General features: G+C 45.3%; 1 protein-coding gene across 1 annotated transcript; it reads left to right on the forward strand.

Moving 5' to 3' along the window:
* On the forward strand, positions 1 to 11,004 carry FCRL2 (Fc receptor like 2). The gene is made up of 10 exons (XM_036069812.2): positions 1 to 265; positions 501 to 785; positions 2,035 to 2,322; positions 2,648 to 2,929; positions 3,238 to 3,354; positions 8,088 to 8,115; positions 8,856 to 8,941; positions 9,179 to 9,244; positions 10,476 to 10,504; positions 10,593 to 11,004. Exons 1-10 carry the CDS (start codon positions 55 to 57, stop codon positions 10,629 to 10,631), a joined length of 1,431 nt encoding a protein of 476 aa, XP_035925705.2. The 5' UTR covers positions 1 to 54; the 3' UTR covers positions 10,632 to 11,004.
* The last annotated feature ends 3,606 nt before the right edge of the window (positions 11,005 to 14,610 follow it).

The following is a 14,610-nucleotide window of genomic DNA, read 5'->3' on the forward strand; positions in this document are numbered from 1 at the left end:
TGGCTGACCCTCCAGGCTCCCTCTGTTGTCTTTGAAGGAGACAGCATAGATCTGATGTGCCAGAAGGAAAAGGACTGGTGGAAAATCCAGACTATGGCCTATTACAAGGATGAAAAAGAGTTACAGCTGTCAAACAAAGTCTCTGACTTTTCTATCCCACGTGCAGCTTTGAGTGACAGTGGCAGCTATTACTGTTCTGCTACTGCTAAAAAATACTTCTTTCCGAAGTCAAGAACTTCAAGAAGCATCAGGATTGAAGTGCAAGGTAAGACTTTCCCTCCTGTGGGAGCCGGGCTGGACAAGACTGGAGCGCAACAGGGTGGGTCCCTGGAGGGAACACCTGCCCCCACACCAGATGGGAACCAGAGTCCTGTGGTTTGACCGCAGGAGGGAGTCGTGATAGGTGACAAGTCTGGTCTGAATGTCTTGTTTGCTGGGGTTGCTTTTGAGCAGGAACCATCCATCTCACTGCTCGGGGCTCTTGTGATCCTTCTCTCTAGAGCTGTTTCCACGCCCTGTGCTCACTGTCAGCCCCTCCTGGCCCACCGAGGGGAGCCCGGTGACCCTGACCTGTGAGACCCAGCCTTCTCCACAGAGGTCAAATGCTCAGCTCCGATTTTGCTTCTTCAGAGATGACAGAGCCCTGGGGTCTGGCTGGAGCAGCTCCCCAGAGCTCCGGGTCCCCGCCATGTGGACGGAGGACTCAGGGTCCTACTGGTGCCAGGCAGAGACAGTGACTCCCGGGGTCAGAAAACAGAGCCTCCAATCCCAGATTCACGTGCAGAGTAAGTATCGTTGGGTCTGAGCGTGGGGAAAACAGGAGTCCGGCAGCTTCACTTCGGCTGCTCGTCTTTTGGGTTCTCTTGCAATTCCTGTCCTTGTGGAAAGTGGGATGTGAGCTAGAGAATGGGCGTTTCATAAAAATAACAAATGGACAAAGCTCCTGGTAAAAAAACAGAACCCAATGGAGTAAATGTGAAGATGGAATTGACTTTATTAAGCATTCATGAATCAGCAGGATCCTAGCTTGCAAGCAGAGAGATGCTCAGAGGAGTTGTAGGAAATGGAAGTTTTTTATAGGCATGAGGTGGGGGAAGGGGGTTATTAGCAAAATAAAAGAGGATTTCTTCAGGCCAAGACATCATTTGCGGGAGGAGGAAACTTCAAAGTTTTTTGTTTTTTTTATCATGCAGATGACCTCATTAGTGTGGATCAGGAAATTTCAGATTGACTTATAGACGGTCACATTCCAGGGATAGGCTGAAACTGTAATTAAGTCTTGGTTTGATGTCAGTGGGGGACAAATACTCCATTTTGGGCTCTTTTTCTTCTTTTTTAAACACTCCTTATAATCTTTCTCTTCTTTATTAAAGTCACATCCATCAGTCATATCTCCACTGATCACTTCGTGCCTTGGTGTTTAGGAGTGGGCTGGGACTTTGCTCAGCAAGCACCCACTCCCCAGTGGCTCTGCAGATGGCCCCACATGCTGGTTTGCAACACAAGGTGGTTTTATTAGAAGGCACCATGGTGCTCCAGTGTCGGGGGATAAATGAAGCATCAGAGAAAGCAGAACTCTGAGTGAACCAAGTGGCCAGAGGAGGGGTTGCAATTCTTGTGGACCCTTGAAACTGGGAATAACGGAGGAATTGTCATGGATATTGTTAGGGGGGACAGTGCCTTTTCTGAGGTAGGACTGATGCTACCAGGGACCCCTTCACTCAGTGCCGAAGGCACCACTCTGCACAGCGACCCCTCCCCCCAGAAATGTTTTCCTGTCCATGGGGCAGATGACCCGTCACACATTCTTTAGTGATCCCATGAAATTAGACAGGAAGGGGGTTGGGACATGCAGTATCTGCATCCACATTCTTCAAGAGTAATCACCGCGGATTCCCTACCTTAGTGTCCTTATAATGGATTACGTGAGCCCTACCCGTATTCCCACTTCAAGCGTTAGAGTGAAGCCAGTCACGGCCTGGTCCCAGAGCCCTCCAAAGTCAGCTTCTCACCTGTCGTCTTCCATCCGTCTAGGAGTGCCCGTCTCTAATGTAAGCTTAGAGATGTGGGCCCCCAGGGACCCGGTGATCGAAGGAGGGGATCTGATCCTCCTCTGCTCGGTGGCCGAAGGCACAGGAAACATCACATTCTCCTGGCACAGAGAGGACACGGGAAGCAGTGTGGGAAGGAAGACCCAGCGTTCCCTGTCTGCGGAGCTGGAGGTCGCAGCCGTGCAGGAGGGGGATGCCGGCCGCTATTACTGCAGAGCTGACAACGGCCACGACCCCATCCAGAGCAGGCTGCTGAGTATCCATGTGAGAAGTGAGTCAGTGCCGGGGGGCACCAATGGCAGCTGGAGTGTGGGTCTCCCCCGCAAGTCAGACTGCGGACATCCTTCTTTCCAGGGAAGGGAATATAAAGGGGGCTGGACTGGCATTAGGAAAGCACAAGCTGAGAATGATGAATGACCATGTCTTTAGACAGTAGCCCAGACTTGATGTTCCCCCAAATTTCTAAAGACATTACTGAGAATCTTAGAGACACACAATGACCAAGGGGCCAGGCCCTTCGCTGAGGTCCTAGTCTGGGGTCTGGGTGTCTACTATGGCCTCACAAACCCTCTCCACTGGTCCCCTGTCTCCCTCAGTCCCAGTGTCCTGCCCCGTCCTCACCCTCAGGGAGCCAGGGGCCCAGGCCATGGTGGTGGGGGACGTGGTGGAGCTTCGCTGTGAGGCCCAGAGGGGCTCTCCCCCGATCCTGTACCGGTTTTATCACGAGGATGTCACCCTGGGGAACAGCTCGGCCCCCTCTGGAGGAGGAGCGTCCTTCAACCTCTCTCTGACCTCAGAACATTCTGGAAACTACTCCTGTGAGGCTGACAATGGCCTGGGGGCCCAGCGCAGCGAGGCGGTGACACTCAGCGTCACAGGTGGGTTGATGGTCCCTGGATGCAGGAGCATTATGATTAATGGCTCTGCCCCAGCAGTCTTCACTGGTACCATATTGGGGTTTTGGAAGGTGGGTGGAGGTCCAGGTGATGACTGCTGTGTGGGGGAGGTTGGAGAAGGTGATCTCAGTGCCTAGCTGCTTCTCTTCTCTCCACACCAACCTGGAAAGTACACCTTATAATTAGATCACGTGTGAACTTATATTAACCATGCCTGCAGAGTGTTAGACCAGGATTCCAGGACCCTAGCCTTGACCCTCTAAGGCTGGCGCACTGGTGTCTTCCCTCAGGGACCGGTGCCTACAGAAGGGACCACGTCACGGCCAGAGTTCTCGGGGTGCTGTGTGGGGGCCTCGGCTTCATGACTGCTGTTCTGCTGTCTTATTACTGGTCTCACAAGATCTCAGGTTGGTCACCTACCGTTTGTTTTGATTGCCTTTTATTGCTGTGAACTTTTCCATTACTGATACGGATTGGATTTGAAAAAAAAAGAAAGAAAGAAAACCTCCCCAAATCTGATGAATTCTTTTTACACGTTATGATTTTCTAAGGTTTCATGCAGTGGACAATGCTGCCATATTTTAGAATATGTCATGTCCCCCCTGTGTGTAGATTAAAACCATTAACACAGTCCTTCATGCTTGCCTTTTAAATAAAAATGTCCAATTATTAAATCATCTAATAACCTTCAGTAGACATAATCAGTTTGCATGCAGTGGAGTGAAACATAATAAGTAGCTGGATTTAAAGGAATGAAAACAATTTAGTACATTTTCTCCTTTATTTATCGATTTCTTATTAGTTACCTACTCATGGCAAGAGCAGTGACTCCTCTTTGAATTCTTGGGTGTCTCATATGGGTCACGTGGGGCATCTTCATGCACACGTGGTGGCTGGAGCTGGCCGGAGGGGGGGACCTTGACTGGGACTCTCAGCTGGAACACACACAATCTCTCAATGTAGCCTGGACCCCCTCGCGGCATGATGCTGCCGGGTACTCAAACATCTTACATGCTGTCTTCCGCTTCAAAAGTAAGTGTGATAGCAAATCTGCAATGTCTTTTTCCAACTAATTTCAGATGACTCGGTTTCATCAGGTCCCTAACAAACTTGCCCGGATGCAAGGGGAGGGAGCACAGCCTCCACCTCCAAATGGAGGTCTCAATGTCAAAGAATTTACAGCCATGTTTTTAAAATTTCCACACAAACCACTACACATTCCAGTCCATGCCTCCCTGCCCCACCAGACTTCCTGAAGCTCCGGCCCCTGGGCCACCCTGTCTGGATTTGGCAAGTGCCCCACAGGACCAGCGGTTCCAGAGCCAGGCCTCTCTCCCGGAGCCTCGTAGTTCTTCCCTATCCTATCACCTCTTCAACACTATAAATAGACTTCTACCTATATTTTGTCCAATATTTCCAGTTCTCGGAAGAAAGGTCTGTTCAATTTCTTCTTCTGTCATCACTGGAAGCATGAAAGCACGACCTTCACTAACCAACACTCCCATAAAGCTGCTGTGTTTTCGGCATGACAGTATCTCTGTATTATTTGTAAGAACAGGAATTTTGAGGACTCCTCTAAGTGATATCTCATACTGACCCCTACTAGTACTCTGCTAGCCAAGACATGTTACCAATGACCAACTATTACAACTGTTACGTATGGCAAACTTACACATATTATCTGTAATTATAAAAAATAATTTTTAAGTATGTATGATGGTCCAGGTTTAACAATCTTGGGGAAGTTAAGTGGGCTACCTTGTTCATACAGCCACTAGGAGGCACAGCGAACATGGAGTACACTGGCCCGGCCACAAAGCCTCAAGCCTGCCTAGAACTGACCTTAACGATTCTCCTCTTGCACAATTCCCCCATCCCCCCCTTCGGTGAGGTGTCATTTATTAATCTCTAAGATACAGGACAAGCACTGGGCACAACAGAAATGCAAGATAAACTTTTAAACTCTTGCAAAATGCTTCCTTAAATCTATCAACTACCCCAAGGTGAAAGAAATTTTGGAAACTCATCAGATAGTGCAAATGTAATTCAGTTTTTTCAAGTCCAATGGAAGTTATATTTTTTAAACAGACTATCTAAGACTAAGGAATTGTGATTTTTTTCTTTTATTATGGGTTTTAATTGATAAAAATATGTGGATATGAAGAGACAGGTTGTTTGTTAACATAAAATAATTTCTAATTCATTCATTGTGATGAATTCTCCCACTTTTCAAGTTACATACCGATATACTGTTGATTCAAATATAGAAACAATCTACAAAGCAATAAAACATTTACTTGCTCCTTTTCAGTTTTTACACAAATTATTTTTTTTGTGTCTAATTATATGCTCAAGTGCCTCTGGTATCTTATGTGGATAAGCTTGTCAGGTTCCTGTTTTTGAGGGAAACTTTTCTAGTATTTCTTTGCTATGTAACATATTCAAATACCCCTTTTAATGAAGTTCCAGCATTCTTATTTTATTAAGACTATTTCTCAGAAGCAACTTTTAATTTTTGCTAATACCTCATTAGTATCTGTGAAGATAATCCTGTATTTCTCTTTTCAGCTATGAAATCAACTAATTATAACATACCAGAATACCTAATATTGACTAATCTTTGCATTCTTTGTAAAAATCCAATTTTAGTTGATGCATTTTTAACATAAACGAGCGTTCTTTTGAGGTTTTTTTTTTTCATTAATAGTAATGTTGACATTTGCCGGGTTTGTTGTTATTGTGATCTTTTCTGCCTTTTGTACTCACCATTACAAAGGAAGCTCAACATTTTCCTTCTTTTTGTATGTCTTTTGTGCTCTGGAATAGTTTACATAATTATCTGTTGTCTCAAGATTTCCTGGCGCTCCCCTGTGGAAGCTGTGGCTGGTGGGTTTTGGGGGAGCGGGTCCTCGACAGCTGTCACCATCTCTGCTCTTGTAACTAATCTTGTGAGAGGCGTTGCTCTTGCTCACGGCCACCCAGCCCTCCTTTACCCCCGGGCGCAGGGACAGTTAGTTTCCCTGTCTCCTCGACGTGAGACACGGCCAGGGAAATGCCGGCCGCTTGCGTTGTTTCCCGGCAGAAGCATTTAGGAGCGAGGCGTTGATGTCCCAATGTCCTTCCCACGCGCTGGTGCTCATGCAAACGCGTGCTGGGTTGACAGTGTCACCAGATGGTATGGCCTCCAGCAGCAGCCTCGGCCCCCGAGTGACTCCATCCCCTAGTGACAGAACCCCTGGCAGATTTTTGACAGGTCTGCAGCACAAGTGGGAATTTTACAAATCTTTGCTGCTGCAAGCCCCTGCAAACTGAGGTTGGTTTGTTAATGTAGCAGAACACACTCCACCCTGACTGCCACACTCTGTCCACAGTTTTCTTTATCTTCTGGGGAATTTTCCTAGAAAATCGTCTGTTTTATCCAGGCTCCTAAATTTGCTTACTTGGAATCGAGTGAAGTAGTGTCCTGTGATTCTTCTAGCTTCCCCGTGGTTGCATTTATCCCTCTGTGCCTTCTCCTTTCACGTTCATGAGTGGCATCGAAAAAGGAGTATCCACCCTTTCGATTCAAAAGTGAAGCTGCTAGAATGATTTATTTGATCTACCAGTTTGCTTTCTAATTCTGAAATTTCTGCTTTTATCTTCCTTAAGTTGCTGCACTCTGTTCTTGTTAGTCTTATTCTTTAGAACAAACTGGACATTTAATATATTTGCTTTCTTTTGTCTTATATATTTATATATGTATTTAGTAGCTTAAGACTTAATTCCCTTAAATGTATATGTTATAGATATATCCAGATTTCTTCACCATTTTGTTATGAATTTCCAGTTATACTAAGATCAAAGATCATTTATACCATACTCATTTTTAAGAATATTTTTGAAGTTTTCTTTAGGAGCCAAGATACCAGTTTTTGTTATTGTTCAAAAGTGCTTAGGAAGAAGACTAAAGTCCATTTTAAAAATAATTTATTCAGGAAGGAGTTGCTAGAATCACATACACTGATTTCATACTGTTTGAAGATGTGCATCCCTCACCTTGTGGTTGAATGACTGTTTGGCTTGGTAGAAAATCCTGAGATCCTTCTTCCTTCCCTTGAAGAAAATCATTTAGTTCTTCCTTCTCTAACACTGTCTCCAAAAAAACTGATAAAGTTAGAGCTCCAGCTGGGCTACTAGGCAATATTTTTCATGATTGCTGAGCTGCGTCTAAACTGGAAGCGCTCTTGGGGCACCTGGGTGGCTCAGTCGTTAAGCATCTGCCTTCGGCTCAGGTCATGATCCCAGGGTCCTGGGATCGAGCCCCACGTCGGGCTCCCTGCTCAGCGGAGAGCCTGCTTCTCCCTCTCCCACTCCCCCTGCTTGTGTTCCCTCTCTCGCTGTGTCTCTCTCTGTCAAATAAATAAATAAAATCTTTTAAATAAATAAATAAATAAATAAATAAATAAATAAATAAATAAAATGAACTGGAAGCGCTCTGAGTTGGGTTATAAATGCTCGGTGGACAGCATAAATGAGCATACCCCCAAGTGCAACACAGCTCTTGAGACTGATCATGTCCCTCGTAGTGGCGTCTGCTCCCAGCCATGTGGACTTGTCCCCTGAGCTGTTGGTTGAAGGACCAGGAAAGAGCTCCTTCACCACTGGTGCTGACACATCCATGCTGATATGCTGTGCTTCTTGCTCTGCATCTCTCTGTAAAGCTAAATGGTGCAGAGGAGAGCCCCATGGGTCTTATGAATATCAACATCAAGCCTGACCCCAAGGCCACTGCTTTAGAGTGGGGTTTGCAAATATCAAAACATTTAAAAAGGGAGAATGTTCCACCTAAACAAGGAGAGCAGTCATCAGCAGTTAATATATATTTTGCAATAATTGAAAGAGCAATAAAAAAATCCAGAAACAGTGACCCATGCCTGTGGGGTTTGCCATTTGAAGTGGCGTGTTAGATCAGTGGGGAAAAATAATGGATTGTCCAGCTAACAGTGCTGGAGAAAATAAGTCATCATCAGGACACAATACAATTGGATCCCTACTCTGAATCTTATATCCTCCCAGTGACGACACGTGGTTAAGTCAGGGGAAAGTTTTAAGAGATAAAGACGTTGCCCCTAAAATGAATGTTCCTTCATCTGCTTTTCAGGAGGACGCTCTGTCACTCATGTACCCAGGTGAGAACTTTTCCTATTCAAAGTGGGAACTCTAGAGAACTGCCCCATTCATGATTTTCAATACTTCCTGCTCCTTCTGCTTGAACAGGTCACGCAGTATCTTTCTATGATCCTCAGCCATGTCTGTATTCATTACATTTATGCCATCAGAGTGCTGACTCTGGGTGGCCCACATGACAAGGTGCTGTCTTGCATACGATTCAAGATTTCTAAATTACTAATTTACACATTCAAGATTATTTATGGAGTACTTACAATGTATGAGTAAGTTCTTGTTAGACTTTTAAAGGTGTGAAAATATGCATAAAATGGAGTTTATTTCCACAGGGGACATATTGTTTTATGGAGAATATATGACACATACAATATACAAAAAAGAGAGATAAATTGATGAGAAAGAAGCAGATGAAGTTCTAGGAGAGCTTATAAGAGAAAAAATTAAATCTCAGGCAATATCATTCTCCTATTTATAACTTTTGAAAAAGCTAAAGATGAGGAATAGAACATTTTTGCGAGATCAGAGTGGCTATCCTATTAATAAAGAACTTTGTGATTCTGTGGCCTATCTCTGGCTGCCCCCCTAAAAGACCACAGCCCAAGAATCTAGACAAAGGGCCATCAAATCACCCAAGCCAAGTGCCATGTCTGCCTGGCTTCTCCCACACTCTTCCCAGCCTGCCTCCTCTCTGTTCTCACTCTTGCCCTGGAGACTATCATGCAGTTAGTGTGCTTTCTCTCAGAGATGTTTCCAGCATAAACCCTCAGGAGCCCACCCACTCCAGCTCACTCTCAGACCCGGAGGAGATGCAACCAGAGTATGTCAATGGTGAGTATCCCCACTGGAAGGGGCTCTGGGGCTACGGCCGAGAAAGAAGAGAAGGCAGGTGAAAAAAGCCATGAGGTGGTCTGCACACCCTGACCCCACGAGGCCCAGTCTCAATAAATGACCCTGAGAATCATGTTGGGGTTAGGAGGACAGTCACAAAGCAGGGGTCTGGGAAGGCACATATGAAGTTTGAACCCTTGTCCATGGACATCTTTGAACCATGTCTTTTCCTTGCAGTGGGCCCTGTAGATGTGGATGTGGTTTATACCCACGTCTGGAGCACGCAGCCACCGGAAGACTCAGGTGAGAAACCGCGAAGTGGTTCTTGTCAGATGCATCTTCCCAAGAAAGGGGCACCATGTGTGCAATAGAGGCTTTCATACATCATTTGACCTTGATATGCAATCTGTAGATCCAAGAAGGAGCAAGAGATATTTGCAGGCAGGTTCTCATGGAGAAGCTGAATTACAAAACAAAACAAAACAAAAACAGATGGTCACTTGAGAATAGACAATTAGGGAGAATCCGGGATACAAGGCAAAGGGATAACATCAAATCAGGTAAGACTGAGAGTATCTGAAATATGGTATCTAAAGTCCAGGAGGAGTTGTCCCAGTTGAGCGGGGTCATTGCCAGGCTCCTTTGAAAGGACCTGCCGTCTGGAGATGCCATGGCAGGGGTCACTGAACCCATCAGCCTAATCTAGAGAATCTGCCCTTTGACGTGTAGCCTTGCAAGAATTGAGGCAGTGGTTTTTTAGAAGGGCAGAGTTGTGTTCTTCAAGCTGCTTCTCCAGTGCCCTTGAAGTTGCAACCTTCAACCATGCCCTTTGCTCTGTGCTCCTGGCTGCTTCTGCTGGAGCCAGGGGCCGCTGGCAGCTTGGCGGGCTTCCTGGGGAAGGGTCACCCGGCCGCGCTCCTCTGGGTCCTCGGCCAGCCTTGCTTATAGCTGTACCACTGCAGCCTGCAGAGAATCAATGACCCTGTCATTCTGCTTCCCTGCCTGGGACCAGCCCAGCAAAACTGAAAAGGTACAGTCATGCTTATCCTCCAGGCCCTCCAGGTGTTGATGTGTTGCCAAGGACAGGAGGGGGATTGAATTCCACTCTGCCCACCTGGAATGAAGGGAGAAGGAAGCAGCCCCCCCACCCTCAAGCTGCCGTGTGACTCAGGCTCTCCCCTCCCTTATCTCTGTGTCCCGTTTCCTTCTATGCAGTGCATGAACGCCTGTGGTCGTTATATGAAGGACATAAAGGGATGACAGGAGAATGAGCCCTGACAGAATATTGTCAATAATCCATGGAAGCTGCATCAAAGAGAGGAAAGGTTTTGTTCAACAAGCGTTGGTAGAGGGCTTAGAGCTTGGGTGGTCTTAGAAGGACTGCAGAGTGGACAACATTAAGTCATAGATTTTACAGAACAAGAGAAGCTGGAAACCACACATTAAGCATCCCCATCCTGTGCCCTGGAGCACTGTTAGGGAATAAGGTCTAAGTGGAAACCCAAGAGCTCAGTAATATTTCTTTTCTCCACAGCAAACACCAGGACAATTCTGGAGAACAAGGTGAGCTGCACTCCTGGAGAGTTCCTTCTCCATCTTGCTCTCCACCAGCCATGTTCCTTCTCTTCCTTCAACTGTGCATCTCTCCTAGGACTCCCATGTCATCTACTCTGACGTGAAGGAGATGTAACACTTGGAGGACCTGGGGGGCAGAACACCAACAAGGATGGAACAGCACTAAGGGCTGCAAAAAACTATAAAAATGCCCAACCCTCATGACGTCTCACAGACAGAATGTGCTCCAGGGGCTGAGCAGGCCAGCTGGGTCATCTTCTGGGTCTCATCGTGCTCTTTCCCCATGTCTTCTTCCATTCATTCAATACTTATTGAACTGCTACTGCACCCCAGAAGCTGTGCACAGCGATTATCTTTGTTATCTTCTCTTATTTAATTTTTAATTTAAATTCAATTTAGTTAACATACAGTGTATTATTAGTTTCAGAGAGAGAGTTTAGTGATTCATCAGTTGTGTATAACCCCCAGTGCTCATTACATCACGTGCCCTCCTTAATGCCCATCACCCAGTTACCCCATCCCCCACCCACCTCCCCTCCAGCAACCCTCAGTTTGTTTCCTAGACTTAAGAGTCTCTTATGGTTTTCTCCCTCTCTGTCTTTATCTTATTTTATTTTTCCTTTCCTTCCCCTATGTTCATCTATTTTGTTTCTTAAATTCCACATATGAGTGAAATCATATGGTATTTGCTTCAAAGTTCAAAGAGTTGAGGAAGAATAATAAACATGAGAGACAAGGTTTCACTTACACCTGCTCTGAGGTGATGTGAACAGAATCCATTTCTGGGCTTCTCTTTGTCTTCCAAACTGGGACTTTGCTGTCTTTTGTCACATACAGACATCTCAAGTTTTAAATAAATCCTCTCTTGCCTTTGTGAGAACTTCAGGGTTGAGTTTGTGGGAAGGAACAGCAGCTTGAGCCAGTTTGCCATATTTGTCCATTCTTGAATGCTTGGTTTATACATTAATCCACATTGATTTAAAGTAACAAGGGTATTTATGTCTTCTTGAAATGCTAAATGTTTTACATCCATGGCACAATCATGCAAGGAGTAAGATCACAGCCTTTGGGAACACCTGCTGAGGGCAGAGTCCCAACCCCTTCCCCCACTAATTGTGTAGTCTTGAACAAACTACTTAACCTCCATGTACCTCAATTTCTTCACCTTTAAATGGGGAAAACCATTTGTCAAATATTCATAAATCACATAGAACAATGCCTGCCATATAAGTAGCACTAAATAAGTATTCATTAAATAAAATATGCATAATTATCACTTAGCCTCAAACTTAGTACAAAAAAGTTCAAAAAGTTGAGTAATAAGAATCTCTAACAAAATGACTATCAAATGCAACTATCAGAATTTTTAACACTTTGATTAACATCTTGTATAATCCACTCCCCTGCTAAAGATAGGTCACCAATGGGAAGGACAGAGGTGACTGTGGGCTTGGGTTTGGTCATTAATCTACACAGAGATAATTTGGAATATTTCATAAACTATACACAACAAATTTGAAGTTTATCAGAAAAAAATAATTACAAATAGTTATAATTATTAAAGTTTTATATTGAAATAATTATACACCCTTAGCAAGACCACCTAACTTCTGGACTACAAGCATCAGGAACTGAGAGTTAGCAAATCCCAACAATCTAATTGTTATAGGGTGAGGTAATCTCAGCCCTACAGTTAATGCTGGTACCACCTTAGCAGTGACAAACCCCTCCTACCTGTTCTTTACACCCAACCGTCCCTAGGGGATATATACACTCTCATTATTAATAGTAACCCTGGCATTAAAACTTCTAGGGGAACATATCAAAACTGTATATAGGGACATAGGTAACCTGATGTATCTCTGCTCAGCCTCCCACTAAACCATCTCAAATCACCCTTATCCATTACAAGTTACTTATCTACCTATTTCTGGCTTGCCAGAACTGGTGGGAAATTATAGGTGATCAGGAATCCTTCCTTGTTTCCAGGGTCTGTTCTGATGCCTAAGTAGCCAGTGGCCACTCTCATCCGAAGATGGGGACAGTCTAAGAGCTTAATGCTCCCTTGTCCACACATTTCAGACGCATGCATATGACCCGAATATTCTGCCGTTTGAGGGCTACCACCTGGAGTTGAGAGAAGCCACAAAAATCTATGGATTTTAATATATAAGATAATGTATCTTCATTGTAGAAAATTTAGAAATACAGACAATAAAAGAAACAACTATTAAACTCACTCATACTTCCATCACTCAGACAATTGTACTATTATTTCAATGTCTGTCAGCCAGAGTATTTTCTATGGATGTGCTCCCATATACATAAATATGTGATTTTAAAGGAATAATAACTGTAACCTGTTTTTATTTTTTTAAAAATTGTTATGTTTTCATGCCATTCAATGTTCAAAGATCTTTGTAGTGTTGCTTGGTATGTTTGGATAAATAGTAACTTGTTTTGTAAATTACTTATTTGGGGGCCATTATCATATTGACAATTATTCACCATGATAAACAGTGTTGCAATGAGTATCCTTGCTTCTAAGTCAATATTTTGGTTAGTATTACAGTTTAGAGAGATTAAGACCTAATACTCTATTCAGAATCAGACAATAACTTGGCAGGATTTCTCCCAAGAAACCTGAGTGATTGTGGGAAGCATCCCTCAGCTTACTGTGTGCTGCTATCAACACAGAAGTGAAGGAGAAAAGAGCAGTCTCCATCGCCTCTGCCTTCTATGTGAGGAAACAGAGATCAAACCCTGGAGGAGGTTCTTGCTTCTTTGCTTTCTTTTCATGCAAAACACCCTGAAGAGCAGCTTCTAGTTCCTGCCTCCTGGGAATCTTGCAAGACCTCCTTGGGCCAGCTGCTGAGGGTCTCTTCTCCAAAGGCTGAATGAGGAGGACCTCATGCTGCTGTACTAGGTGCTCAGTGCTGCAGGTATGTGGGGAGCGGGACAATAGGAATGAGACAGGGAAGCAAGAGGATGGAGACCCAGCATGGGGGCATCCCTGGGGCCTTTGTGCAGTCCAAGCCTCTGGCCAATGCCTAGCAGCCAGTCTGGGTCTCCACAGCCAGTCCAGTCTCCGGAGATCTTTGGCTAGACCCCAGTATCTGAAGATCTTTGGGAACACCCTAGTTTCCAAGAGTGTGTAGAAGTGGTGCATCTCAATTTCTATCAGGGAAAATGATAGTCCCTCTTAGTCATAAATTTCTGTTCTGATCATATGGGAAAGTTTGTAAATGATGTAATTGGGATTTTTTTTCAGTACTAAACCCTCCTTTCCTCCTTTGTGCATGTAAAGTAGAAGAATGAGATGCCAAGCAGTGGGGAAGGTGCAGCCTGTGGGGAGGCGTGGAGAGCAGGAGAACAGAGCAGGACAGAGAGGAGAGGAGGAGTGGAGTGGGGCAGAGGCCTGGGCATCACAGAGCAGCAGAGCCAGGCTCAGGCTGGGGCACGGGCCCCTGGGCCCCTGGGCCCTGCACCTGCTGTTCTGGGTGGTGAGCACTTGGGTAGTTTCCCTGCTGCTGCATCGTGGGTTCTGAGAAATGCTGTCCTTCTGGCCAGTTCAGGAGACACACAGATTCTGCCCCAGACCCCCGAGGTTGAGGCTTGCTCCCTGTGCAGGCCCCAGACCACTGCCGGCATCTGTGGAGCAGACAGATGCCAGTCAGCTGTCTGAAGCTCTCTGATTCTTGACCCTTTCTATCAGGTACTCATCACTGGTGCTCTCTGGCCTGGTTCTAGCTCACACACCTCTTTGTTTCACTAGTATTTGGGGTTTTTTTTCCCCCATTAAAAACTTTCCATTTGTGGACAAGCTGGCTTCAGGCTCTTCCTCCTAATCTGTACCTTGGAAATACATGAACAAGAGGAAGGTTGGTGCCTATCAAAACCTTACATGAAATATCATAAATATGGGACCCACAGATGCAGGGAAGCAGAAGCTGCTTGGGGACGAAAAAGTAGACTGGAGGGTGGAGTGCTTTCTGGATGAGACCTTTGCTCCCCAACATTGTTCCGAAGGGATCCCTGCCCGGCCCCATGGGGCCCTTGTCCCACCAGCAGGGTCCGGGCCCCAGGGGAGCCCA

Source organism: Halichoerus grypus, chromosome 7 (assembly GCF_964656455.1).
Source record: "Halichoerus grypus chromosome 7, mHalGry1.hap1.1, whole genome shotgun sequence".
Taxonomy (NCBI): Eukaryota; Metazoa; Chordata; class Mammalia; order Carnivora; family Phocidae; genus Halichoerus; species Halichoerus grypus.